Source organism: Denticeps clupeoides, chromosome 16, assembly GCF_900700375.1.
Source record: "Denticeps clupeoides chromosome 16, fDenClu1.1, whole genome shotgun sequence".
Taxonomy (NCBI): domain Eukaryota; kingdom Metazoa; phylum Chordata; class Actinopteri; order Clupeiformes; family Denticipitidae; genus Denticeps; species Denticeps clupeoides.
This window is the reverse complement of record NC_041722.1, coordinates 12,386,611-12,414,134: the sequence shown is the minus strand read 5'-3', so window position 1 is coordinate 12,414,134 and position 27,524 is coordinate 12,386,611. Positions and strand designations below refer to the sequence as shown.

General features: G+C 44.3%; 1 protein-coding gene across 1 annotated transcript; it reads left to right on the top strand.

Moving 5' to 3' along the window:
* Positions 1-457: 457 nt before the first annotated feature.
* Positions 458-26,798, top strand: rras2 (RAS related 2). The gene is made up of 6 exons (XM_028956443.1): positions 458-863; positions 20,940-21,027; positions 21,702-21,804; positions 22,648-22,756; positions 23,818-23,936; positions 24,198-26,798. The coding sequence occupies exons 1-6, from the start codon at positions 762-764 to the stop codon at positions 24,283-24,285; spliced, it is 609 nt and encodes a 202-aa protein (XP_028812276.1). The 5' UTR covers positions 458-761; the 3' UTR covers positions 24,286-26,798.
* The last annotated feature ends 726 nt before the right edge of the window (positions 26,799-27,524 follow it).

Below are 27,524 nucleotides of genomic sequence, written 5' to 3'. Positions count from 1 at the left end.
CACACACACACACACACACACACACACACACACACACACACACACCATATTGCAGTCTCATTCCAGGACCTAATAATGGCTAAAGGTGGGTGTGAGGTCAGTGTTTCCCAGCTGTGACAACACACAGGCCCACAAAACCTAACCCTATTTACACTGCAGAATGTGTCCTCTGAGTAGGGTCGTATCTGCACTGAAGTGTTTCCATATGGACAGACAAACTGACTGATTTTTTTTTTTTTTCTATATAGTCTAGACTAAATGTCCACTTTGAAGACGTGCGACACACCCGACTGAACCTTCTGGCCACAATGAAAAAAAAAAAACAAGAACTATGTAGTAGTCCTGTGTCCGCTGATTGCAAATTGGATTAATTTAACCGTGAACTCGTCGATAAAACCGTGCAGAGTGAGTTATTGTAACGGCGAGTGCGCCCCTGGCGGCAGCCGCGTGTACTGAACGAACCGATTCACCCCAATCTTTCCAACATCTTGCAGCGCTGTGGTTGGAAGCGCCGTACAGGAGGGCGTACTGACCGAGGCGGCGGCGGCGGCGGCGGCGGCAGGCTTCTCGAGCGGCGTCCAGTCGTTATCACCCCCGTCACCGCGCACGGACCGCGTCGCCCTCCCGCCCGAACGCACTACGCTCGCCGCGGGGCTCGTCTTCCGCCGCGCCGTTTCTCCCAGCTGAGGGCCTGTCACGGGGCGGCGGGTGTCCGCTCACTGCCATTCACACCGCGGCGAGAGCAGCAGCGTGCGTCCCCGATGGCCGGGTGGAAGGACGGATCGGCGCAGGAGAAGTACCGGCTGGTCGTAGTTGGGGGCGGCGGCGTCGGCAAGTCCGCGTTAACTATCCAGTTCATTCAGGTGAGTAGCTACCGGGCGAGCAAAGGGGGTGTAAGGGAATTCGGGAGGGGGGAGACCGGGGACCCCGCGACAGGGAGAGGGGGGTTCGGCTCGCAGCCTCGGCCGAGGCCCGGCTGGTCCCTCCTTTTTCTTTTCTCCTGCTCGGGGACGGAACGCGGAGTTGTCGCGCACTCCGGCCCAGACAGCCGCGTCGCCGCTGCGCACCAGGCCACGGCCGCCGTCCAAACCGCGAACTTTACCGCGTCGGAGTTTGTCGATCGGTCGGCGCTGCGTTTGCACCGAGGAAATGCCGAAAAGGAAAAGATTTAGTGGCGTTTTTTTTATCCTGTTGCTCGAGCTCATCGAGGTTTCGGAAATCGCTTTAATTCTTGGACAGTTTGGCAATCTGCGTCTTTATTTTCCACGGACCAGACGACGGGAACATTTTTTTTTTGTTTCGTTTTGGTAAAGAGTTCGAATGGCAAATAATAATAATTATAAATCCACCCCCCCACTCCAATTAATAAAAAAAAAATGACGCCCCAGGCTGAAAGTTCGAGTAAAAATTTTTATGTAGTTTATGTAGTTACAACCAAAAATAAATAAAACGTGAGTTTTATTGTTTATTGGCTCAAGTGCGCTGGATCTGTGCCGTTCATAAAAAGCCACCGGGCCACGGCCGTGCGCCAGACAGGCGTTGCTGGTACAAACACGGCTCACGGCCTGCTGCCGTTTATTGGCCGCTAATGTGCAGCCACCCAAGTGTCCTGAGCCGGTTACGTTCAGCACAGCCACCGCTCCATGACACGCCACTGCACAATGCAAGGCACCCGATTTGGTGGGGCCTTTCTGTCTGTGTCGGCGTGAGAGGGTCTTTCTTTTCTTTTTGTTTTGTGGCTTTTGGGGTGCCCCCAAACTCCCCCCCCCCCGTACGCAACTTACGTGGCCCTGTTGAAATCTCATTAAATTTATACCCTGGATATTGGCCCGATCGGATTACGGGCTCGCGGTTGCCCCTGAGAGCAGCGCATGCCGGTTACTCGCCAATTGAGGTGATTTACTGCTCGCGTGCGGTAATTGCATGGGATATATGATACGGACGCAGCGTTCATGTCAGGTGACTGCCGCTGTAATTCAGTTTTGGTCAGGTTGAAGGATTTTTCCCTTTCCCCAGGTTTGATCGCGTTGGAACATCATTGTACAGATCGCCAAGTTGTGATATAAAGCACTGAGGCTAAATTCCGACCACGCAAGATCGCTGTAGAGTTCACACTACACAACCTTCTAAGGGTTCGTCTTTCCACGCTAGAACCTTCTTTTGGGTCTGTCACGAAAGTCACACTTGAAACACGCAAAGCCGAGTGTTTGAATGACCAACAAAACAGGCAACATGAGATATGTTTGTGCAAAGATCAGTAAATGAGACTAAACAAGTGGACTGTGAGGTTTCTCTGTTCTTAGACATAAATGCAGGGACCCGCCCCCTTATGTTGTCCCGTGTCCAGCCCTGTCATTGTCTGAAGCTCTGCCGCAACTGATTGTATATTTATCGCGATTCACGGCCAGTTTTCCTCCGAACGGAGATTTTTAGTCTCAAAAATGGATCTTGAGTTAGTTCAGCCTGAACTCTGCTTTAGGTGTTTCTTTGAGAACCAATGGGTCAGATTAAGAGCAATTTGATTCTGTCGCATCATGTTAAGATTTACCTTTCCCCCTGTTATAAAGATAATGACACAATTTCAGCTATATTTAAATTAGTTGTAATATGTCAGTTATTAATGTGTGTCTTAATAAAATAAGCCGTGGCGGTAATTTAATTAGTTCCGCTCATGAAGAAATATCAGAAGGGAACCTTTTACCCTATGGTCCGCCAGGCACTGTTTGTATTATAACTGCTGGAGCCGCAGATCTTTGCTGGCTGATTGCTTTGTCATGGCAACAACCAGTTGAGAATGTTGAACTTGGGGGTCGACCCGTCCGCCACGTGTGTTTTGCTTTTTTTAATATCCTTTACCGGCCTACTTGGGAAGACACCTGCCTATGAACCAAATGACCACAAAGTGTTGTGTTCTTGAGCAAGAGACTTAACCCTAACTGTCCCTGTAACTACTCATTGTAAGTAAACTGTACTGTAAGCGCTAAATATTATGTACGCTTCTACGCTACGTACAGGCCTGTCAGAGCTCGTAATGAACAGGATGACATGGGGTGGGCCCAGGTGACTTCGTCAGAGATTTGTCGATGCTCGACACCTATTGGCAGAGACAGTGCCTGTTTAATAATCAACCTCTGCAGACATTGTTGTCTGGGACTGAACTCGCACTGGTCCTACTGTCCCCTCACACTTGGCAGGATGGAGTCACACATTAAGCTGAAGAAGTTTCTGTGTAGCAGTTTTGAGGTCTGATCTCTGGTGATGTGTGTGATTTACCAGCTCGTAGTCTTGTGTTTATGCTAAACCCACAGTGTGAGCTTGAGTCAGAAACATAGTTGTGTATCAGTAGGGAAAGTGTCTCTGGACGTCCCAGTCAGCTTTCTCCTCTCCAGCTGGCCACCGAGTGGAGGCTTTTCCCATTCAAGGGAGGCGAAACAGGGGGAGGCTACATCTGATTCATGTTGGGTTAATGACCACGGAGAAGCCGGAATTCATGCTCTGGAAAAGGAAGCCACTCCACTCCTGCTCATTCTCTGGGGGCCTCTGGGATTTGCATGGGAAAATATGGGATTCAGATTTACTGAAGGGGAAAAAATAGAAGGCAGAAATATAGAAATCAACCTCCATACGACATGAGTTTTTGAACGTTGATCACTTCGAACTGCTGGATCAGCCCCAGTGACACAATGCAGAGGCATGAGGTGATTGTGGTGCTGTATGTATGACCTCACTATATAAACAAATGTGCGAAAATCCATAACCATGGAGAACAGCCTGCGTCCAGGAGGTGACTTATGCAGTGACACAACGTTGGAACGAATGACTCAATAACCAGTCAGTCTTTTGACTCGCCATGAACGACACCGAACGTGTGAGTCTGTTTTAAGTGTTTGATGGCAGCTAAGCAGAGGTAGGTAGAGTAGCCAAACATTTTACTCGAGTACGAGTACTGTTACTCCAAAATAATAATACCCATAGTTCAAGTGAAAAGTAGTCATCCAAAAAAATGACTCAAGTAAGAGTACAAAAGTATGTAGTGATAAGTCTACTCAAGTACCGAGTAACTTTTATTGATTTTAATATCTAATTTATTTTTTGTGTTATTTTATGTGTTCAGACAGAAAAAATATAAATGTGCTAATTATGTTATTTAATAATGCTACTAATAATTAAAGTACAATTTTAGTAATTACTGAACTAAATCTTAGCATAAATCTTATAAATGCTAATTATATCATTATCATTGCTATATTAAATAAAACAGCTAAACGATAATGCTGGTTTTTGTACTGGAAACAGTCGCATCTGTCATTTTTCATTCTGTGTCCGTGCTTCGTGATGAGTTTGTGTCGCTATGGTACCCCGTTTTTGTGTGGTCATGTGTGTGGTCTTTAGCTACGTCTGACTGGTGAAACAGTACAATGTGATTATTGTTACTACTAATCTAATGTATGGAATAAATGGTATAAACATGTTGAGAGTTGCCCAATGTATTGATTTAAGAGCAGAATTTCTAATTCACAAATGTACTCAAGTAAAAAGTATGGCGTTCTAAACTTACTCTTAGAAGTACATTTACATCAGAAAGGTACTGAAGTAATCGTAACTTGTTACTATCCACCTCTGCAGCTAGGCATGCACTCGTGAACACACTGTCATGTTTATTCTTTTGGAAACTATGCTGTTTAGATATTGCAGAGATTTGTGGGTGTGTGGTGTAATATATTATAGGCTGCATTTAAATATCAAATAGTTGGGCACAAATAACTTCCAGGGAGTATGTTTGGTAGCGTAATAAATCAAATTTCATATATAAATATAGAGCTAGAAAAGTCACTTTCCAGAGGAGCTAGAAGAGGATGGTAATACATTTCCAGGCTAGTTTAATTTCTTTTCTGATAACATTCAGAAAACATAGTGAGGACTTGAGGACCATGACCCCAATGTCTTGTTCGTGCAGTTCTCTGTCATGCGATACTATATTTGTGCTCACATCATTTTTTGTGGTATAATAATACACACATTATATAGACAAAGCATAAAGAAATATGGTCTTTATGAAACATACTGGTGTTGCGGAACACTTTGTCCATCGTTAACATGGCAAGTTGACCTGTGGTACTTAAGAAGGACCTGACCTTAAGTCGCATTGACCTATGTTGTGGTCCTGAGCGTGTAGTAGCCAGCTTTATGGGAAAAGGCACAATCGCATGCGGACTAATATTAGCTCCCCGGTCTGGCACCTCTCATTTCTACGAGAGGTGAATCCACCCCCCTCCCCCCGTTTTCTTTCTGTGGCCGCGTTGTTTTCGGCGTGAATGCGCCGAGACCCCGTACTAAAAATGGGACCACGCAACGAGAACAGGCCTCGGAGCAGATCAGTATCAGCTACTCCTGTGTAAGTGCCTTGCTAAGTGCTTGCCATCCCGCCCCTCCCCCACCTTTCCTCTCCTTGGTCTGGTACATGGTTCTGATTACCGAGCGCTGAAGTCATATAGGAGGAATTTTCCTTAATTGAATAAATACATTTGAAAAAGAGAGAGGGAGGCTCTTCTTTGTACGTGGGACAGCAAGGTGCAGTTATTGCAATGCTTGTCTGTCTACATCCATCATAACTGGCGTGTGATGTGTAAAGTAAACCGTAAACTGTAAAGTATATCATCAGCAAGGTGTTGGAATACCAGCCTCTGCAGGCTCTGCCCTGGGAAGCTGCTGTATTTGGGGCAAGATGAGCCAGTCAGGCTGGCCGGATGATGTATTGCATACCTTACCAGTGATATTATAGGAGGCAAGCTGCCGCTGCTGCTTTTTCTCTCTTCGTTTGCCCTCCATTTCTATTTAATTATAACTTACGTTTTAGTTTTTGGGTAATTTGTGTGTCCAGGAATCTATAACAGAACTTTTTATCTGCTCTGTCAATAACAACATTGCTCTTACAAAACATGACATAAAGTCTATCATGGTAACGTAGCCAGGTTCTTTTGGAAACTATGCTGTTTAGATATTGCAGAGATCTGTGGGTGTGTGGTGTCGCTTCCGAATTATGACTATACATTAATAAGAATGTACACAGTTGAAAAGAATAAAAAAAAAAAAAACCCTGCAAAAAACCATGTCTCTCCTAACAGGTGCTGTCGCGCTGGGCTATAAGCGTCCCTGTGACCTTTCTGTGTGCTTGTTCTCTATAGATAACCGCCAGCCATCAGAACATGGAGCTTTCTTGGTTGCACTGTGTGTGTGTGTGTGTGTGTTTGATCATGCATGTAAATATATGTATAGTTCTGCTGTGCGGCTGTGTATGTGTAAACGCGCCTGTATGTAGGGTACTGTGCCTGAGGTGGGCTACAGAACAAACGCCGTTGGGTTTGTCCCCTTGCAGAGTCACCTGTTGCTTTCTCACCATGCTGCCGTGCTGACAAGTGTTTCCTGCTGCTGCGGCGACGGCCATGTCACCCAAAACCGAAATCACGAGGTCTCCTTATCCATACGTGCAAATGAATAAATAACATATTTTACAGATATATCCACAACTCCAGTTATCCTGCAGTTACTCTTACTGTCAAAGGAGTATTTGGGGCATTGGTCCATCAACACGGCAAAAAAATGAAGGAAATCCATCTGCGGCATCTGTGAAACGACTGTGATTTACGTTGAATAATATCTCATTGCATTTAGAGGGCGACTCACTCAGTCGCCCAGATCAACTCTGGGGTTGAGTGTTTTACTCCGGTACACAGTGGTAGTAATATGGTGGGCCATATTTACGGATGAACACGCTGAAATAAAACATCATAAACGCCACCAAGTCACGGACATAAACACGTGTGTATTTGGAGTAACCGAGACAAATCCACAGTTCTTTCGATTCTTTTGAATAGTTTCTAAGCAGTAATGGGATGTTTCGGCATGGGGCAAAGCCGAACACTTCAAAGGATGCATACATGTTTAACTATGCAGGAAGCTCACCAGCCACATTTAGAGAGGTGGTATTTTTAACCTGTTTTTTTTTTTTTCCCAGGAAATATGCCAGTGTTACATTGATCAAAGCGTCCGGAACCCAGGTTCTGATAGGAGACGTGATTTGCTGGCGACAGCCGGCGCGCACATGTAAACAGCGCATGAAACGTGGCCAGGAAGTGTACTGAAATCCTCTCCGCTGCCCTGCCCGCTGTGCCATGTAATTTCCCCCCCAGCGTGGACTGGCGCTTCGCGGGGCTACTCCCGGATGATGAGGGGGTGGCATCGGGAGAGAACCCGGCCGTTAGGTGTGGAAGATGCGGATCTTCGAACGCCGTTTCAGGTTTCTGCTCAGCCACGTAGACCGCACGCTCTGCTCGCTTATCCGTCCTTATTATTTTTGTACGGATATCTGGCTTCCTATCGCCTCGGGAGCTTTGATGCCGGACGCGGAGATTTGGAAATGCCGCCGCCGTGTTTGTTTGACCCCCAAAAAGCGGCGTTCGTGTTTCCGACGCTACCAGTTGTGCCCCCCCCCCCCCCCCCCCCCCCCTCCCCACTTCACATCTGGTGCAGCGTTGTGTGCCTGGTTGTAGGCTGGCAGCACGAACGTGGCTGTTGTTTGTTCCACCTCAGCGGAGGGCTGCCCACGCACATCTCTCTCTGACGGCCGTGCGGCTTTTCAAAGACCTCACCTACTCTTGAGGTATCCTGTTTACACAAGGCAGCTGCACGGAGAGCTTCATCGCCGCGCTCAGCTTTTTTTTTGCAGTTGGAAGTTATTCGCTTTGCTACAGTGTGTCTGCAAATGGAAAGTGGAATGCACTTTTTTTCATGTCAAACATTTATGTAGCTTCCAATCACTATATACTACGACAATTTATTAATGGTGCATTACAGTGAAATATAATTGGGACTGTAAACTAAAATTGCATATTTGCGTGGATAAGTATCATCTGCAGATGATCATCTTACTAAATGTGTAACTGTAAGGTGGAGGAGAATTTATTTCTCTAAATTGTGAAATACGCTTTAGGCAGGCAAATTTCCAAAGTCCCCCTGTTTCTCTGACGACAATCTACAGATAATCACTTCCGAGCATGAACAGGCTCAGATTATTGTGAGGCTGTTGGCCCAGGGCTGTGTGACGTGGGAGTGTCGTCTTAAGTGATTAAGAAATTCCAGAAATTTCGTTTGTTTGTTGGGATTTATACTTTATTGTCTGATTTATGTCTAAAACTATAGCAACAAGTGGCAATATAGCAACACATTCAAAAAGTGCCACCAAAGTTCACCCTTACTGTGACCCCTGGCCCTGCCCCAGCCTGTGGACAGACGTCTCTTCCTGTGTGGCTGTGTGGGAGCGCGCCCCCCCTCCCCCGTTGGCCAGAGCTCAGATGACTTTCCGCCGGGCTGAGCCGGTCCCCCTCCGTTGCTCTGAGCGCTGGAGGTGCCACCTCAGCCTTGCTGTGACTCAGTCAGTTCATGGCGCCTGATCCCGGAAGACTGGCCCGTGAATTACCCCCCCCCCCTTCATTCCTGCTCACCAGCATTCCACACACAAACAGTCCCCCAGCCCCTCTCCACCCCACCCCACAGCCAGGCCCAGCTCTCACAGACCAGAGTAATTCATTGCAAAAAAACCTTAACCTCCGCAGGCAACGTTGCACTTTATAAAACATACTAGTGGAATGGTCAGCTTCAAACCTACCCACACTTCCCACAATAATGATGTCAGTAATACCAACATTTATTCCTCTGAACTGATCATGAGCTGAACCGGTTCAGCTCATTCCTGGAAAAAAACGGAAAAAAAAACGAAGAGGAAGTGCTGTTTGTAAGTATGCTTAGGATGGCTGTGTCTGAGACAACACCGACCCAGGGTCACTCACTCTGCAGCGCCGTTCAACAACAAACAGAGTCGGCACAGCGGGCAGACTCCTGGGCCCGCACGCTCCTGCCGTTTATGTTGTGTTTTGCTTTCATTATCTCCTCAACCTTTCCCCGTCCTCCCAAACCCACAAAGTCACGGTGCATTTAAACCAAGCGGCTGTGATGGGAAAACAAATTGAGCTCAGTCCACTACAAATTTCACTGTAAAACCACCTCACACATCATTTACACTACTGTTCAGAAGTTTAGTGTCATTTATAAATGTCCCAGTTTTTGATATATTTACAACCAGGTTGCCAAGCTGTTATTGGTGCAAATGGAGGATCCTTTGACAAAGTTAAATTTGAATCATTATTTCTTACATTGTAAATGATAATTTCTTATTCATTTTGTGGTACTTTCCAATCAGACATTTTCTTGTAAATTTCCCACTTGTTGGACTAATAATGGATCATCTTATCTTATGTTCTGGAAATTTCTAGAAAGCATCCTAAATATTTGAATAATATTATATAGTCACAACAAATGTACATTTGTTGAGTAATCGGCTACTCAGTACATGGAAAAATAAGTTTGATTTAGTAACTGAATCTTGTTTAAAAACAGACATACAGACATAATAAATGAAATTATATATGATAATACATATAAAACATTAAAAAAACAATGCATTAAAAAAATGTGGTTTATATTGCATTAGATACTTAGTTTCTGAATTAGAAGTAACTAGTCAACATGCTGTAATTACGGCCATTATGTATATGTATTATTGATAAAGGTCATTATACTTGTTCGTAAGTGCAGTGTCATCAGAATAACATCATACATTATTGTACGTGTGTCCTGATGTGTCCTGCTTAGCTGGTGAAATCATATATTATAATGTAGTATTGCAATCGATTTGTCCGAGGCAAGATGCGGTTTGCTGCCACTGCACTGGGCCGGTTGCGTCGTCTCAGTGAGGACATTTGACCCGGGACGTGACATTTCTTGGAAATGTTTTCTGAAATGACGCTCATAAACGTTGACATTTTGCATCAGGTTTGCCATGTGTTGTGTTGTTCTTATGGGTTGTCATTACCCTTGTTTGCAGATGTTGCTCCATGCTCCTTTTTTTTATAGTCTCTGTACTTTTGTCAATGCCGAACATTATTATTAATTCATAACCTGCACTGGTCTAGATTCCTTCCAGTGCTCCAGCCCATTTTCCCATGGACTTCAGCCAGCACATTTGTATTATCATCCTTGTGTTGCTGTGTGCGTGTTTAATTATGGACTTTTTTTATGTGCCGTGATTGACAGGGAACTGCAGAAGATAGCAGGTACGCTGGCATTTGTGGAGCTCATTTGTTTATTTATCAAGCGGAAGAAAAAGTATTGGGGCTCGCATATCTACAGTAGCATTTGCAGTCCACGAATGACGTTTGCACATACATTTTTACTCGGTCTATAGATTTCACCCTCTTTCGTCTTCCCACTGATCTTAAGTCAGGCAGCAGTACGACATCACAGCGTAAAGATTTACTTCGTACGGCCCTGGGGATTCTCAGTCGAACTTGAGCGCAGATGCGGGCTAAGAAATATAGATATTCTCTGCCGACAACCGTGAAGAATCAGCCAGCGTGTCTCCGTACACCGCGTCCACGCCATGTCAGAAAACAGCTGGCCGAAGATTACGGGGAGGCCGGCGAGGGAGCTCAGCCTCTGGGGCCGGGGTCCCGGCACACGCGTCCCTGGCCGGTGGCTCTGTGGGTTGACTGTGCTGGAACAGCTGAGATGATGGAGACTCATTAAAGCTCAGCACCTGTCACGGAATGGGACACACAACAGCCGTCACCCAACAGGTGAGGAAGGAGGAGGAGGAGGACGATACATGAGCCCGGAACAGACCATGCACACGACCATTTGCCACCGCGGCGAAGTTAAGTGCCATGAATGGGGACGTTCATCATTATTTGACATGATTTATATGTTTGCTTGTTGTTTAGTCTTGTTTATTACTTAGCTCTTTTTTTGGAAAGGTTGAGTCGGATTACGAGTGAGTGCTGCTGTCCTGTAAATTCAGTTCGTTAAAATGTTTTTGGGCACACATTGGTCCTGAAAAGTGAATCATTGCTAATGATGAGGCAGAGGACAAAAGGCAACCAAGGACACTGAATATAAAAAGCAACTCTTCATCTTGCTCGTTCTTCAGAATTTGGCTTTTGGTTTTGACGTCACTCAACGGTTCTCAGTTCCATCTTACATTTGCAGCATTTGGCAGAGGTCCTCATCCGGAGCGACTTTAAAAAAATAACAAAAAAGCTTTTATTTTGGTGCATCACTAGCAAATGCTGAGTTGAGCCCATTGCCGGGATCATTGGGTTTGTGTGTTGAGCGCGAATGATGTATGTTTCAATGTGGCTGGAGCCTCGCCTGGTGCTGCTTTAACTCCTTCATATGGTGAAAATGTGCATGGACCCGAGCTGCATAGGCCGCATCAGTCGCACTGAGGGGAGAGGCCCGGTGAGGACAGCGATCCTGCCGGAGCGGCTGCGGTTGTGGAGTGGTGGGGTGAGGGGGGTCCATTAAGTCTTATTTATGAGCGGCTGTCTGCTGCAGAAATAGCGCTCCTGCTGCCTGCGTGTTGTGCGACAGTTGTCCTGAAACTGTTCATGCCGCAGAGTTTTCTATCCCCGGGCCAAGGAAAGAGCTCACCGCCGCCCCCACCTCCCGTTCGGCTCTGTTCAACAACACCGGCCCTGGCAGTGGTGCAGAACTCTCATTTTTCAGCAGAGGGGTCAGCACCTAAAAATAGCTTGTGCTGCTTGATATGGCCTGGAAGTTGCGTTTCTTCTTCTTCTTCTTTTTTTTTTTGTCGGAGCAGGAGGAACCGCTGTTACAGGTGGCCATATGTGGTGGGAGACCTTTTAAAAAAGAAACCGTTCCGTTGGCCAGGTGAAGCTTGTAGCGGGGATGGTGGATGTTGCCGTCTAATTTCGTTAATAGGCTCCATGTTGCGGGCCTCTGCTGAATGCGGCTGAGTGAAATATCGCCGTACTATCGGATTCGTGCTCTCAAGAGCTGATCGGCCTGATCTACCTGTTTTACTTTATTCGCCGTAAATCTCCTGCTCCCGCCATCTTCCCCTTTCCGAGCAAAGTGGCATTCGGCCCTCCAACACCATTTTGCCGCCCGTATTTCACAGCGTGGAGCAGATGGGCAGAGTGACCTGGGCGTGATGGAGGTCTGCATTCACAGAGCCGGGGGCTAAACAAACCGGGGGGGTTGGGGGGGGGCGATTTCTGCACCTCGCAGCAGAATCACACAGACGGGGGCTTAGCTAAACCGTGGGCTCCACAATGGCTGGGCTTAGCACCAACTCGGTCACATGACAGGCTGCGGTGGCTGAGACGCGTCCACTGAGCCACTGATGTTGATCGGGCACCTCAGCGGGCTTCTGTCTGAAACGGGTCTGCTGGAGTGAGCGAGCTTGGGCCGCCATCAAAAAGCAGGCCTGTGAAAGACGAGGCTTTGATCCTTTTGTGGAGCCCCTGGGTGAGTTCAAAAAGGGTGAAGGTCAGAAGGCCTGGCACCAGCTGATCCTTAGGGTTCCGATTGAAGCCGTAATGCCAGAGAGGCGGTGGGTCGGGACTCTCTGCCTCCCCTTTACTCCCAGCGGGATGGCAGCCCTTGCTGTGGGAAGGCATCACAGACCCTTCTGCTGTGGACCAGAGCCTCACTTCCTTTAGCTCACAGGCCCACTTAACTGCCTGGTGTGGGAGGACATCTGCAGTGACCTCAGTTACCCTAAGGCCAACACGTAGTGTAAGTTAAACAAAAGGTGAACTCAGTCCGAACAACCCTGAAGAATCAGCAGCATGTTTGCAGAGATGAATGACAAATCACCCTCCGCTTGGTCTGAACTTGGCTCACGTTGACTCATTTTTTTTAAAATCATCGGCAGGCTTCGTCTGCACTTTCTGTACAAAGCCCCGCCCCTTCTTGGTTTTGATTGGCCGATGCAGGAGAAGGGACGTTGATGAGTTTTTTTACTTTGAGCTGGATGCTCTTGGCATATTAAGCACCGTCAGGTCTTGATTTGTGTTCAAATTTTATGCCAGTGTTGTGTGTGAACACAGACCCTAATCGCAACAGAATATGAAATAAATGCACCCATAAATGAGCAATTCATTTAATTCGTATTTAAAATGTATTCCTTCATGTAATATATTTGGTTTGATAACTTAATTCACCTCTGATGAGGTATGGGGGTAAAACATAACACATACACACAGTGTGTGATCTCATAGCCACTTAGGGTCGTTGTATATCTTTGCTCTTTTAACAAATCAGTTTTGATGTAGATTTTTGACATTTAGATCATCTTCAATGTATCTGCTGCTTGAAGTGCATTGCTTTTGCTGCTAGGCAGGTGACATTTTGCAAGGTCTGATGGATCCTGGCCCATTCCCCCCGCTGCCGTGGTCCTGCGGTTCCTCACAGTCGCCCAGGCCCTACCGGGGTGTGTTTGGATCTGCTGTGTAAGTGCTGGGAGACTGCTGTGCCGAGGTCGGGGAATAAAGAGAGGCTCACGTGCCAGGCTGGTGATGTATGACGGTACGCCTCCAGCCGGGCTCCAGCGCGTGGGGGGATGCGTGCGTGAATAGAGGCGGTTGTCTGCGAACAGGGCCCGGCCGTGGGTGGGTGGCTGGCTGGCTGGCTGACTCGGGTTTGGAGGAGCGCCAGCCTATTGATCTGCGTCTGACGAAGACGCAACGAAGGCCTGGGTTCAAGGCTACTCGTAACGTCCTGACCCATGTCAGACCTCAGGCGTCGTGCGGCTTGCATGTCCTCACAGGTGTATTGGCGACGCGCTGCAGCCTGGGGATAAGCGGAAATTTTGAACATTTGTCTGCCTGTACCCTGGTGCCCTTTAAAGAAGCAGGATCATTGTGCGCCTCCTGTCTTCTCTTGGACTGTTATTATTATTGAATAATTGGCCTTTTCTGGGTTGCATGAGCTCATGGGAAAAGAGGGTGTTTCCCCAGGAAATGGTGGTCTTTTGTTGTTCGAGGGCCCGGGCTGTAAATCTGAGCCAGTCCTGCTCTGAGACGGAGAGGTGGGGCAGGCGGCTATCCCGTCGGTGCGGCCCCACCCGGCGATTACCCTTCAGTAAAGCAAGGAGGAAGTGGAACCTCCTTGCCTGGCTCAGCAGAGTTTAACCCAGTTTAGAAGTGTGACGGGAAGTGAGGTAGCACTCATGGGTTTTGCAGATTTGGGCAATCCAGGTGTTAAAACGCCCTCCTTGCAGGCACATTTCACCCCGGAGGTGGAGCTGGGCTACATGAACTAACATCTATGTCACACAATTTATTGCTATATTCTAAAATTTGTACATAGGAAACAGTAAAATATGATTAAACATTATATCTTGTGTAAATGTTGGCTCTTGCACCCTTACATGAATTGCTGTTTTCCACATTTCATTGGGGAAATTGTGTCTACAGTTTCTGGGTTGTAGTGTCACAACACAATAACGTTGCATTTGCAATTTTCACTATTTCAAGGCATTGCAGGACCTTGACTTTATGCCTTGTGGTGTAAAACCTTGCTTTGTTCGCTAATGTTTGATTATTAATTTTTAAAAAAATTTTTATGTGCTGATTGCTGCCACACTGTAAACTATAACCGTTGTATAGATTCAGCAGTCATAGTGTACACAAATTCTACAACAGTTTATTAAAGTATGTTGCTTTGCTGTTTTCTGTGTTCTCAGAGCAGGGGCCAGTCGTGGAAAACTTGATCGTATATCTTGTTTTCATTTCTAAACCTTTTCCAAGCAATTTCCGTTACTCATAAGCACACGCATGCATGTCAGAAACGTTCCCCAAATGACTGTAGTCTTAAGTAGTGTTGAGTCTGTTTAAAGCTCGGCCGAAAGCTGAGATAAAAAAACGGTTTTCACGACCGACCTACGTCGGCTTTGCTACTCTCGCACAGCTCTGCCATGGCATGGTTGTTTTTTTCAATGTGTGGAACGGTAAGTCAAAGTATAGCTCCAGCGTGATCCACACCGAAAAAGTCAGATTTCCCTTTTTTTGGTCGTTTTTTCCAACTTTTCTATTGAATTTTCAAAATCATACGGCATCCGTAATAATTGCATATATCAAATGATTCTCTACTCTCCCCAGTACACTGATTAAAAACAGTGACATGGTTAATTAAGATATTACCATACCTGAACTAGCTTGAGGAAGACTTTTTTTTTTTATGAAATTTCCATTCTGGCATATGGCCCGTGACCCATCGTCCCATTTTAATTAAAGTAGCGGTGGACCGGACATGGCTCCATACACCTGTCATCCAGAGGCTCTCCTGACTCACTGCCACCAGCCGCTGCCATACCACAAACCCATCAATCCCCGGGTGCTCAGCTGAGTCAGCAGCCATGCAAAGTTGGTGACGTTTTAGTTTGGGGGGGTTTTGTCCTTTCAGAAAGTCTTGTCAAGTTTTACCCTCTGGGGTAAAGTACTCACTGTTGATGCCTGTGCATTTTTCTCTTAATTAGTCACCTTATTATTTCTGTGAATATTAAATCTTTTTTTCATAGAGCCATGAAATATATATATAAAAAAAAGAAAAGAAATTCATCAAAAGCTTCTTATCTGTATGCTGGTGGCTGGATGCACAAATTCTGCAGAGACAAGGTGCACCCAGAGGCCTGCTACCCACATGTGGGATCTCGGCCTCACTGTAGCACTAGAGCCGTGTATATGGGGAGGAAGTGGTGAAGGGTTGGAGCGTATGAATTTACAGAGATGCATTTCCACTGCTGCTGCTGCAGAGTCGCGCCAGACATAGCTCTGCATCTGACATTCACTGTCAAGTGCATCAAAGCATTTTTTTTATTCACAGCTATTTACCAAAATACTTTTTATGACCTGGAGGAAATTGATTAGTCGATTTTTCAAAATGGCAATCAAATGCAGACGTACATGCAGAGACTGTAGCTAAGACAATAGTGTTAATAGTCAATAATATTCCAGCAATTTGAGTCTCATTTGCCGCTTTTACTATTAATAATATTAATTACCAGGACAGGGGCGGATTAGTGGGTAAGGAAGCGGACCTGTAACCTGAAGGTTGCGGGTTTGAATCCCGATGTTCAATGTTGTGTGCACCATGTGCTGTGCTGTGTGTATGACAATGACAGAAACATCACTTTCACTTTCATTGTTTATATAATAATATTTGACACCCAAACATTTTGATTGGCATCACCTACTTAAAACCTCATATTTACTGACCACTAGTGATATTCCATAGTGATGTGACTCTGATATTCTTCTATTTTATCTATTATTTTCGGAAATTTGTCAAATCATTTAGGATGCTGTTCATTCCTGAATTTTAACAGCAATTACTGCCATAAGGTGGCATGCTCATGTGCTTTGGTGGGTATTTTTTATGCGTTGCGTACTCCAACTCGCTGAAAAGGGTAGTCTTGGTTGTGGACGAGATGAGTGTGCAGGGCGGTGGGCATCGGGCGGGAGCTGCTGTTGGGAGGGTCTACATGGAATATCTCAGCTGTGATGTCACCCGCCGCCACCCACCAGGCCTTGCTGGGTGGACTGCCCAGTTGTGTGGGTGGGACTTCCTTCCTTTGGTCCCGAACAAAATGCAGGGGCTCGCGCCTGCCTCAGCCTGCCGGGGAGGGGCTCTTCCTCCCTCTCCCAGCATGCTGTGGTGCCGGTCCGCTCAGTATGTTTTCTTGTGCTCACAGAACCCCTCCATCTTTTCATCCGTCCTCTTCCTACATGTCTCTGTACATTTTCAGTACTGTCACATTAGTGATTGTGTAAAATACTCACTTTGCTGGCGTGGAAACTGTGGGTAAGGCATTTTAATTGGTGCTCCCTTGGCACAGAGGGCTTTTATGGCGACTCCAGGGAAAACAGGACTTCACACAAAGTTAAAAGTCTGTCTGAAGTGCTCGGCACTGGTCAAGCTCCAGCATGCTCTCTGTATTCTCAGAGAAAGCTCCTTTCATGCAGTGATGAAACCAACAGTCGCCGGCAAACGTTGAATCTGCTGATTTATTCATGAACGGAGCTGTGGCTGGCATTCGGTCCCGATGCTTAAGGAACAAGGGTGTTTGTGCTGACGTGGGGGCAAAGGTCACTTTGCTGACTCCACTGAGGAGAAACACACAGTCTGACACACACACACACACACACACACACACACACACAGAAACTGAACAGACCAGATGGACCCCCCACTATTTGGAGTTCCCCACCAGCATGTACCCTGCCGGGCCAAGGGCACCGGGTGCAGTTTTATGAGACAGGTGGGCATTGAGGTGTGGTGGCCGTCAGAGCCATGCCTTCTCTGCCACCTTGTGTTCCCGTGCTGCCCTCACTCTCGGCCTGACATTTAAATCATGAGAGACATCAGGCCTTAAATATGAAATGGGCCAATGAGTGCAGGTGAAAACGTGGGCTTTCTTGTTCATTGTGTGACCTATAATTCCATATGTGATTAAACAGTGATTAAAGTTTTATTATTACACTTAACCTTGCATCATACTGTCTGCAGTTACAGCAGACAGACATGTTGTAAAGAGTGGTTGTTAACACCTTCAGGACCTTTTGGGGGCATTGAAATCCATTTTTTAATTTTTATTATTATCATTTAGTACTGCATTAGTGTTTAACTTTTAATTATCTGAAACAATTTAAAACTTTATTTGTACTACACATTGATGTAACAATAAGTGAAAGATAAAAATTCTTGAATCTTAAAAGCTTACAAATGTAGTTCCTGAATAATAAAGATGCTGTATGAAGCTGCAGCAGTGAGGTTAAAGCATCAATGCTAATGACACATGGCCTGTGAATTTAGGGAGAATTGGTATGAACGAGAACGAGCTCCCTTTTGACAGAGTCAAGAACAGCAACACTGCCAGGATTTAACAGCTCAGTTGCATTCTGTGCGTTTCTGGAAGGATCCGCTGTCCCCAAGACACTCATGCATTGGTGTGCCAGTGATTTTTAAAAAGGCTCATTGAGAAATGGTGTGAAAGGAAACTGCCATCAATTGTGTTAATTAACCGAAAGGATGCAGTTGTGGCAGTTCTGAGGCGACCAAAGGATGCACTGCAGTATTAACAGGGCCTGTAAATTCTGTTTTTTTCCCCCACCATCTCGACTCAGCAGGCAGCAGGACACTGGTGGTTTTATTTACCCACAAAAAATAACCTAACAGCTCACAAAGTAACAAATCATAAAAAAGGGCCCATAAAAGAGGTCAACAAAAATGAATAAATCTAACTTAGAAAAATCTATTACAACTAAGCAAACCCAGTAACAGAACCAAACTGACCTAACAATGGAACACACAGGGGAACATATGTAATGGCTGATCAGACCATTCGACACACAGACAAACCCAAACCACGAACATCACACTCAGTTTATCCGTGGTAAATATAGAAACAAATTTTACCTAATCAATATTTTTCCAAATCAATATTAACATAAATAAATTAACAGAAAATTAACATTTCCCCTTCAAGCAGCCATTTATGGTGCAGTCCACTTCCTGGTTCTCTGGTACAAAATAGTTGGTCCTGTTAGGATGTCTCCCCCAGCCACCACCTGATCCAGCAGCAGCGGCCTTTATACTGGTGACTAGTGATGGGCACATGGAGCTCCCAAGCGCATATCAAGTATAAGGGGGTGAGGCAGATGAAGCCCCGCTTCGAGGCGTCTATCATTTAAGCAGAAAACCACATGACCGACAACAAACGAAGCCTTGGAAGTGTGGCTTCCTCTATAAATGGGGGGTGAATACCTCCGGCACTTTTGGGTCATTTTTTTTTTGGAGAGTGTGAAAGTGAAGTGATTGTCATTGTGAAACACTGCAGCACAGCACACGGTGACACAACAAAATGTGTCCTTTGCTTTTAACCATCACCTTTAGTGAGCAGTGGGCAGCCATGACAGGCGCCCGGGATTGGGATTCGAACCGGCAACCTTCTGACTACGGGATAATATTTTACTCGACTTATATTTCATTGCACATTTGCAATTTGTATAATTAAGAAATAGTTTTCAATAGTTTTACAATATGTGATCATGTAATATGTTTTTATATGAGCATTTATTTGGTAACTTTTCATTCATTCTCTGTCTCTGTCATTTTGAGTCAACACAATAGATGTCCACACAGTAAAAAGAAAATTAATAGACATATATGAAAGTATTTTCTTGTGTGCTGGTTCCATTTGGAAATAAACAAAATAAAACTTCTGTCCGATTCTCGCTCATACACTTGTAAAAAAGACCATGTGGTGTGGGAGAAGAGAATAGAGTGTGTAGAAAAACTCTTTCTCCCTCCACACAAAGCACTGTATTCAACCACTCCAATTTGATGTTACCTGGCAGAAAGAGGCATGGCACAATAGAGGTTAAAAATGAACAGTTTCTAATTTATTAACACCGGTAAATAATTATTGTAGTTACATGTGAATATTGAATGTAAAAAGGTACCAAGGTTACAGAGAAAATAAAAATGAGAAGAAGAGAAGAGAAAGAGGGGGAGAGAAAGGCTCAGAAGCCTTCCGGCTTCCGATGGAAAAACCTCTGAGCAAGAGAGCCCAGCGTTCCTTTTTCCACATGTGAGCAGACCTTTATACCCCTGGTATAAAGGTTTATGAAAAATATAAGAAGATGCATAGTGGCATCCCAAATCTGTCAAAAACAGCAGCATTACTGTATAGAGGTGTTTGTTTTGCTGAAGCGGTATCGCCGCTCTGCTTTCTCACCCATATCAGAGCCCAGGCTGATTTAAAACTGATTCATCTAATGTCTCCCGGAACATTACTCCTTTAGCGCACCCCCCCCCTTCATTCATTCCGTTGATCATGCCTCACACACCTATACCTCCTTTCATGCACCGTTGTGTTTCTGCTAGTGTTTTTGTGGCCGTGCTCAGTGTGTCCGTATGAAAGTGAAAGTGCAAGCTGTTGCAGGTGGAATTTTTAGCCCTCTATATACACACACACACTGGTGCGTGCTGTGGAACAGACTGCATGTGTAGTTCCGTCCTTGAATTATTGAACAGTGAGCATGTGGCTCTGATGGAGGCCTGCGTGCACGCAGAATAGCTGTACGTGTGCGTGTGTGCATTTTGAGAATGACAGACGAAGGAAAAACTGCTCGGAAAAAAAAAGCGCTTCAGATAAAGAAAACACTGAGAGAGTGAAAGGTTAGTGAAGCAAAGTCATAGACCTCAGAGGGAAATTACAGGACAAAAAAAAGACCGTTCATGATCTGTATTCTGAACACTTATTAAAGTAGACGGGGTCTTATTTAAGTAGACGGGGTCACTGCACTGATTTTGAATGTGAAGTGTTCAATATTCAATAAGCCGTGTTCATTAAATCTGCAGACAGTTGTTTAAAATGCACAGTTTTACTGCGCCCCTTCACCTCCTTTTTCCAGGTATACGTCTTACAAATACGCGCTGTGTTTGCGTCCATATTCTGAAAGTCTTCGGCACATGCCCTTCTGAACGCAGAGCGATCCCAGAAGCCCTTGTGTTTACACACATTTGCAGTGTGGTGTGACCGTTCCAGCCTGAGACGGGACCCACTGAGTACACAGTGTTCAGCTGTCACCACTTACCCCGTCCCAGAGGAGAGACCCAAAAAAGAAAGAAAAATGGGAAAAATGTAAAAAATGTCCACCCTTCCCCCATCTCTCACTGTGGCCTGTGTGGATAATGGTTTCGGCCTAACTAACACCCGTTGGAGGTTGTTAGTGACATGGGGAAGTGTGGTGGGGGACATGAACATATGATCCGACGTCGTTTTCCAAAAAAAATCACCAAAACAAATTTCCTGGTAAGGCTTTGTTAACCACAGCTTTAAAAAAACGGTGTGTTCGCAGCCGCTATGCCGCCTGCTGGTGCTGTGAGGTGAGGGGAGCTGAATGAACAGACTGTTTCCTCCCTCCCGACCACTGCTGACGTCTCACAGCAGCAGTGTGACCAGACCCATGTGATGAAGACTTCACATGCTCTCCCTCTCTCTTGTTTTCCTCCAGTCATACTTCGTCACGGACTATGATCCCACGATCGAGGACTCGTATACGAAGCAGTGCGTGATTGATGAGAGGGCCGCTCGGCTGGACAGTAAGTGCGCCCATATAGTCGCAGTGGGATAAATCAGTGAAATGACCGGAGAGCCGGCCCCAGGTCCCACAGTAAGACAGGGCTGGTGAAATACCTGTGACTATATATTCATATAATACTGTCAGCATAATATAACCATTGTTTCATGTAACAGAAATCCTAGATTTGTTAAAAAAAAATGTTGACAGTTTTATTGCTTCTTTAATCAGTGCAACGGTTTACAGCTCTACTAAGATAATTAACCGTTGAAAGTGACAGCCTTGCATTGACGAACACAGCATTCCACTGGATCTGAACAGTAATTGTTGCTGATTGTGCAGATATTGCAGCTACCATATTCATTTACAACACGAACAATGTCATTTTAATGGACAAAAAAAAAATCTATTAAAAACCATGACGATTCTAAATAGATATTTAGATATCAAAATATCATTCTTCGAGCCATTATTGGCCTTATTGCCAGAATGAAAATCTACTGTGGAAGGGGGTGGGATTTTAATTGGTCAGTAGTCATCAAATGTGTCCAACATACTCCTCTATTTAATTCCAATAATAATTAGGCCAATTAATTGATAAATAGGCTTGATTTTAATTATCACCACTCTTAGATAAGAGACAAGTACAGCAGGTTGATCTACCTGTGTGTGTGTGTGTGTGTGTGTGTGTGTTAGTTCTGGACACAGCCGGACAGGAAGAGTTTGGAGCCATGAGAGAACAATACATGAGGACAGGGGAGGGCTTCCTGCTCGTCTTCTCCGTCACTGACAGAGGAAGGTGAGTGACACTCCTGTCATGTACTGGGTCATCTCCCTTTTCTCTTGATTCTGTCTTTCTGTCTTTTACTTTTGCTCCCTTTCTCTCTCCCTTGTTGTTTTTGTCAAGTTCTCTCACTTTCATTGTTACTTCCTTTGGTTTTGCTACTTGAATGAACCAGCAGAGGCTCTCACTCAGACACCCGAGTTACAATCCTGTTACAGGCACTGACCTCTGACCCTGTGCATTGAAATCTTCTTTGTACATGTGAGTCAGTGTGTGTTTTAGTGTATGGACGGTGTATTGAATGTGTGTGTCCTTGCCCCCCCCCAAGTGTTTATGTTGTAAACAGGGTTTCCTTCCTGGGTTTACATTACCCTGCTCTGGAGCAGGGTGAGCTGTCCGCTTTCCATTGGCTGGGATCCCCCAACGCTTTAAGGGGGCAATTTTTCACTGTTTACTGCAATCCCTCATGCTGTGCTGGTGTCCATCGTTTCCAGCAGCAGGACGGACATATAGCAGAGCCTGCATCTGCTGGCTGCGTTCTCACAATGTTTGTTTTTGGTTGGAGTAACATTGTGCAGGAAGAATGGGCTCCTTTCATTGTGTCCGTTGTGCCTTTCGGCTCGGCCCCTCGGACCAGATCTGATCCGATTCATAAAAGAGCCTGATGTGCAGCTGCCCATGTGCAGAGGGGGCGTGAGCGCCTGGGTTCATTCATATGGCTGGGAGGCGGCATTCTGGGGAGATGTGAAGACGGGGAACTCCAAACAGAGGCCAAGGGGCGGGAGATGAGAAAGCTCTGAGAAGCAGAGGGCTTAAGGAATTCTATTCAGCTGTAGTTATTCTCTTTTGTCTCCTCAGTTTTGAAGAAATCTACAAGTTCCAAAGACAGATTCTTAGAGTGAAGGACCGGGATGAATTTCCCATGATTCTAGTGGGCAACAAGGCTGATTTGGAGCAGCAGAGGCAGGTGAGTGTGTAATTCTTCCAGAATTCCACACTGTGGTGCACAGTTGGAATCCACCGATGTTCTCCCATCTTTGGAAATGTGAGATGGAGACTCATTTCAAATGATGTCGAATTTCAGACAGCACTTTTGACACAGAAATCACATCTAATTATCCGATAAATGTCAACATAACATAACATAACATAAAACTTTTTGATCATTTTAGGTGTTTGCAATATATTGATTTCTGTGATTTATTTTAGCAATTTTAAAAATTACTTCTGCAGCTAAAACAGCACTAACAATCTATTGATAATTTTGTTATATAATTATTTTTATTTAAGTGTTCATAATGTAATTCCTTTATTAGTACCGGCCAATTTAACCCTTTTACCTGAATCAACCAGTCAGACGTTGGTTTAATTGAATATTAAAATGGATTCATAAATAAAAACATGGAAACAACATTTATATGAAGATATAAAGATATTATATTTATATCCACAGAAAAAAGTTTCAGTTTGAAAATTGTCTACAAGTATTTCATCTTTTTACTTTGGAACAAGTGGGGAATGAAGATCAAATGCACACACGAAACTATGATCCTCATTGCAGAGCACAATCTTTCACACACAGTGACACCCAGTGGCAGAAACCATCCTCTCTGTCCACTGAAGGTTTATTGACCTTCTTAATTGTTTATATTGACGACTGTGAAGAGAACCCCAGTTAGTACTCATCATCCATCGAAATGATTTTTCCACTACAGGAGGTCTAAACGGAGCGCAGCAGAGTAGCCAGCGTTTCACACAAATTAACTTCGCCTTCCCCACAGAGAGCCACACATCAGAATACATATATAACAACCAACTTGTCTTTTTAAATACGATGATTAGTATGGTCATTTGGTGTGGTTTTTATGCTTTGCTTTTAATGACGTTCCCCTGTGGTTAAGACTGCATGTGTATATTACACCACTAGAGGGTGTAAGGCCCACAGGCTATAAATCTCGACCGCCATGCTTGTTATGTGTTTAAAAATCTGTATAATGATGTTTTGACCGGTCTCCTTACTCTCTGAAGGTGACACAAGAGGAGGGTCAGCAGCTGGCCCGGCAACTGAAAGTCACGTACATGGAGGCCTCGGCTAAGATCCGCATGAATGTAGACCAGGCCTTCCACGAGCTTGTCAGAGTAATAAGGTGGGTGGACCGACTCAAGATGGCGCTCTGACCATGTTTTTTTAAACATACTTTTTCATTTATTCAGTTAGTAAACCTCACTTTTTAGGACGTAAACTTTGTGTTAGGTTGCAGTTTGTAAATTACATTTTCAATTAAGCCCTAACCACTCCTCAGATCCAGTCTCACATTATTTCATGCTCTTGTTCTAATTAAATTAGGTTTTCGATTCTACAGCATTATGGATTAATTTACATAAAACCCTCGTTTAATTGTTGACAGGAAGTTCCAGGAGCAGGAGTGCCCACCCTCACCAGAGCCCACGCGTAAAGAAAAAGACAAGAGTGGCTGTCATTGCGTCATTGTCTAAGTGACACCTTCGGCCACCAATCATTCAGCTGCTGTCACCAGTGCCCCCACCCTCCCACCCCCGCCTTCTGACATCACATCCTGTGTGGATGACCGCTGCCTTCTACATGTGCATGACCTAAGACAGCAGTCCCTATGATAGCCTTATCAGGGAGCCTCGCCCATCTGGGACTTCACTACTAGAAGAACCAAACTGACGAATCATGATTGAACTCACCATTTTACCGTCAGCTAAAATTACATAAAAGAGGTGAAGAAAGAAAAAAAAAAAAGAAAGGAAAAAAAACACGCTTTTCAATGTGAAAATGCCCAACACTAAACATTTGCTTCTTAATTGTGCATTACATTTCCATAACTTTATGTCTTTGATTCTTGACGGACTTATCTTGCCTTGTAGTGATTTGTACTTTTTTGCCAAGATGAAATGAAATGACAGAAAAAAAAAACTATATGTAGAGAATGGAGAAGACTGAAACATTTTGTCATTGCTCTGCGGGCGGTATAGAATGAAGTGATCTTATGAAGCTTTGTGTGCCGTGCCGTGCCATGCGCGGCTTTTGTTTTGTTTTTTATTCATGTGCTAATCAGCTACTGTACATAGGTGAAATTGGTGTGATTTGAGAGCGCATCTGGAAAGAAGTAAGAAATCTCTACTGTGCAGTGTGTGAGGTTGACTAGCTTGTTTTTTTTGACACACTCAACAACAGCAACAAAAACGTATATATTGCAGTGTGTATGTATATACATAGCCCTGAAGTGTGGGTTGTTACCACATATGTGCCGCAGCTGTTACAAAAGGCCAAATCCAGTTAGCCCGACGTCTGTTGTAAGGCTCATATACTCATCATTAGTGATATACAGTTCACGTCACCAGATTGTTCACAATTTGCTCCGCTCGCAAAGTTTAATTTTTCCAGATGGTCTCACACTCAGGATGGATACTAGTTAGCGTCTCCTCACTGGTGCACAATAGACCATTGGTGGTACAGTACCGATATTACATAACCGGTCTCAGAAAACTGTCACATGTTCTTGCCTTACATTTTGAATTGATTCCACATTTATAGGATTTTGTTGTTCTGTTGTGTTTGTTGTTGCATTGTTTATCTTATGGAAATGGAAACCGTTGCCAGGGGAAAGTTATGGTGGGTCTCAAATGTCTATTGAAATTTTGTATATGACTTAAAAAAAATACAGGAGAAATAGAATGGTCATATGACATTAATAATCTAGACAATATAATATACAAATTAGTCTTATATTCAGGCCAATAAAGTAATTTTTTTGTAATTAAGTGTTTTTCTAAGCAATATGAAGTATTACAGTCCTGAAATGTACTCTGTTCAGGCAGACTAGATGAAGCCCTGTGGACAAATGAAGTTACATAATTGTGAAATCATGTGGTCAATGCACTGAAAAATAAGAATGAAGAAAATGGACAGTTGCAAAATGACCCAATTTGTCCTTATTTTCAGTATTTACATGAAGATGTGGATTTTTGAGACCCGCTATAGAACTGCCGAAAGTCACTTACATCATGTATTGTACAGTACGTACAACCACATACTACATACCGCAAGATCTTTTCTCGTCCCTTTAAGTGTCGTTGTCTACGATTGTTGTGTCCACGATCCATATCCCTTTAAAACTGGGAAGACTTAGACTTGGCTCTGTGGATGGCTTAACTTTAGTAAGGAGGGATGTGTCATTTATCACACAAAACAACACACACGCCTGGTAATGGAACACACACCAGAAAACACACTGTTGTCATATAACTGATACCTGGCAGGCTGGACTTCCGGTCACCTGGTCTCCCTTCACAAGGGTTCACATCACTATTTAGACATTTCACCATTTGAGTTTGTCTTCCTTTTCCATCTGTGTATTTCTGTATAAGGGATACAGTGAAACAATTTTAGATTTTGTTTTATCATCATGTAATATAAGATAAAAAGATCAGAAGTGATCCTTTGATGGACATGATTAAATGTTTTTACTATATACTTTTATACATTATTTTCTTATCAGACTAGTTAACAAGTATTTTTATATGTTTGTAAGTGAATATGCTCTCACGGCACAACTGTGTGTATATGTAAAGAGGAGTATTTAATTCTCTCAGTTTGCTTTTAACTGAAAATATCGGCTCTAGGCCTACATTCGTGAAACTGTGGTCAAAATCATTTCCTTCATGTTATTTTTTTGTGCCCTGGTGAGCTGGTGACCTGTTTGGCTTCACTAGTCCTCCATCACCTGGCCGCAATGCAAGGCATCCACACACGGCTGTTGGGTGGACCAACCGTGTCTGTGCTGGTAAAGTTGTGGCGCCGGTGGAAACATCACGCAACACTCTGCTGTGCAGTAGGGTTTAGCAGTAGTTCATGATGCTCCCCCTACCCCTGTTTCTAACAGAATTTGTGTACATCTGATCCATAATGTGTCCTTGTTTTCACACCCACCCCTGTCTCCTTGTATAGCCTCTGGTGCTATAATAAAAATCTGATTGAACAATATGGCCTACACATTTACTTTGGTTGGTTCAGATTTATGAAGTTTGCAAAATAAACTCATTGATCTACTCAAGAATACCGGCCCAAAAGAAATACCAATCACAAAGGATTCTGTTTTTATTTATTTATTTTATTTAATGGAACAATTTAATACAGTACATAGTAAAGGTCATTTGGTTGTTTTATATTTAAAATTAAAATGTTGCAAATGAAACAAAACTGTAGCTACAGGTGCTCACAGGGTTTGAAGATGCCTTTATATGACAATGCACAACCATGGACATCAAAAATACAACACTAAATAAGATTTTTTTTTTAGACTTGCTAAAATTATTTCCAACAGTAATTACAGCTGGACAGGGCATGTGTTATTTCTATGGTTGAGTGAGAATGATATATATCATATACATTTGAATCTGTTTGATGTGACACTGACATATTTAGCTGCTGCTGCTTTGGTAATGAACCCTGACATCTCTGTCACATCACTGAGATGAAAAACACTTCTGATGGCATCAAAGGAGCTTCATGACACCCATCACATGTGACCTATAAATATTCCCTCACTATGATTCCACTGAGGTGCCACTAAGCAATGTACCGTCCCCACACACTGCTTTCTGGGTGCCTTTTATGGCTGCTCCCTCGGGATGGGTTAAATGCAGAGACCACATTTCTCTGTGTGCACTCGGTGCTGTGCTGTGACGTGTCACGTGTGCTACATCAC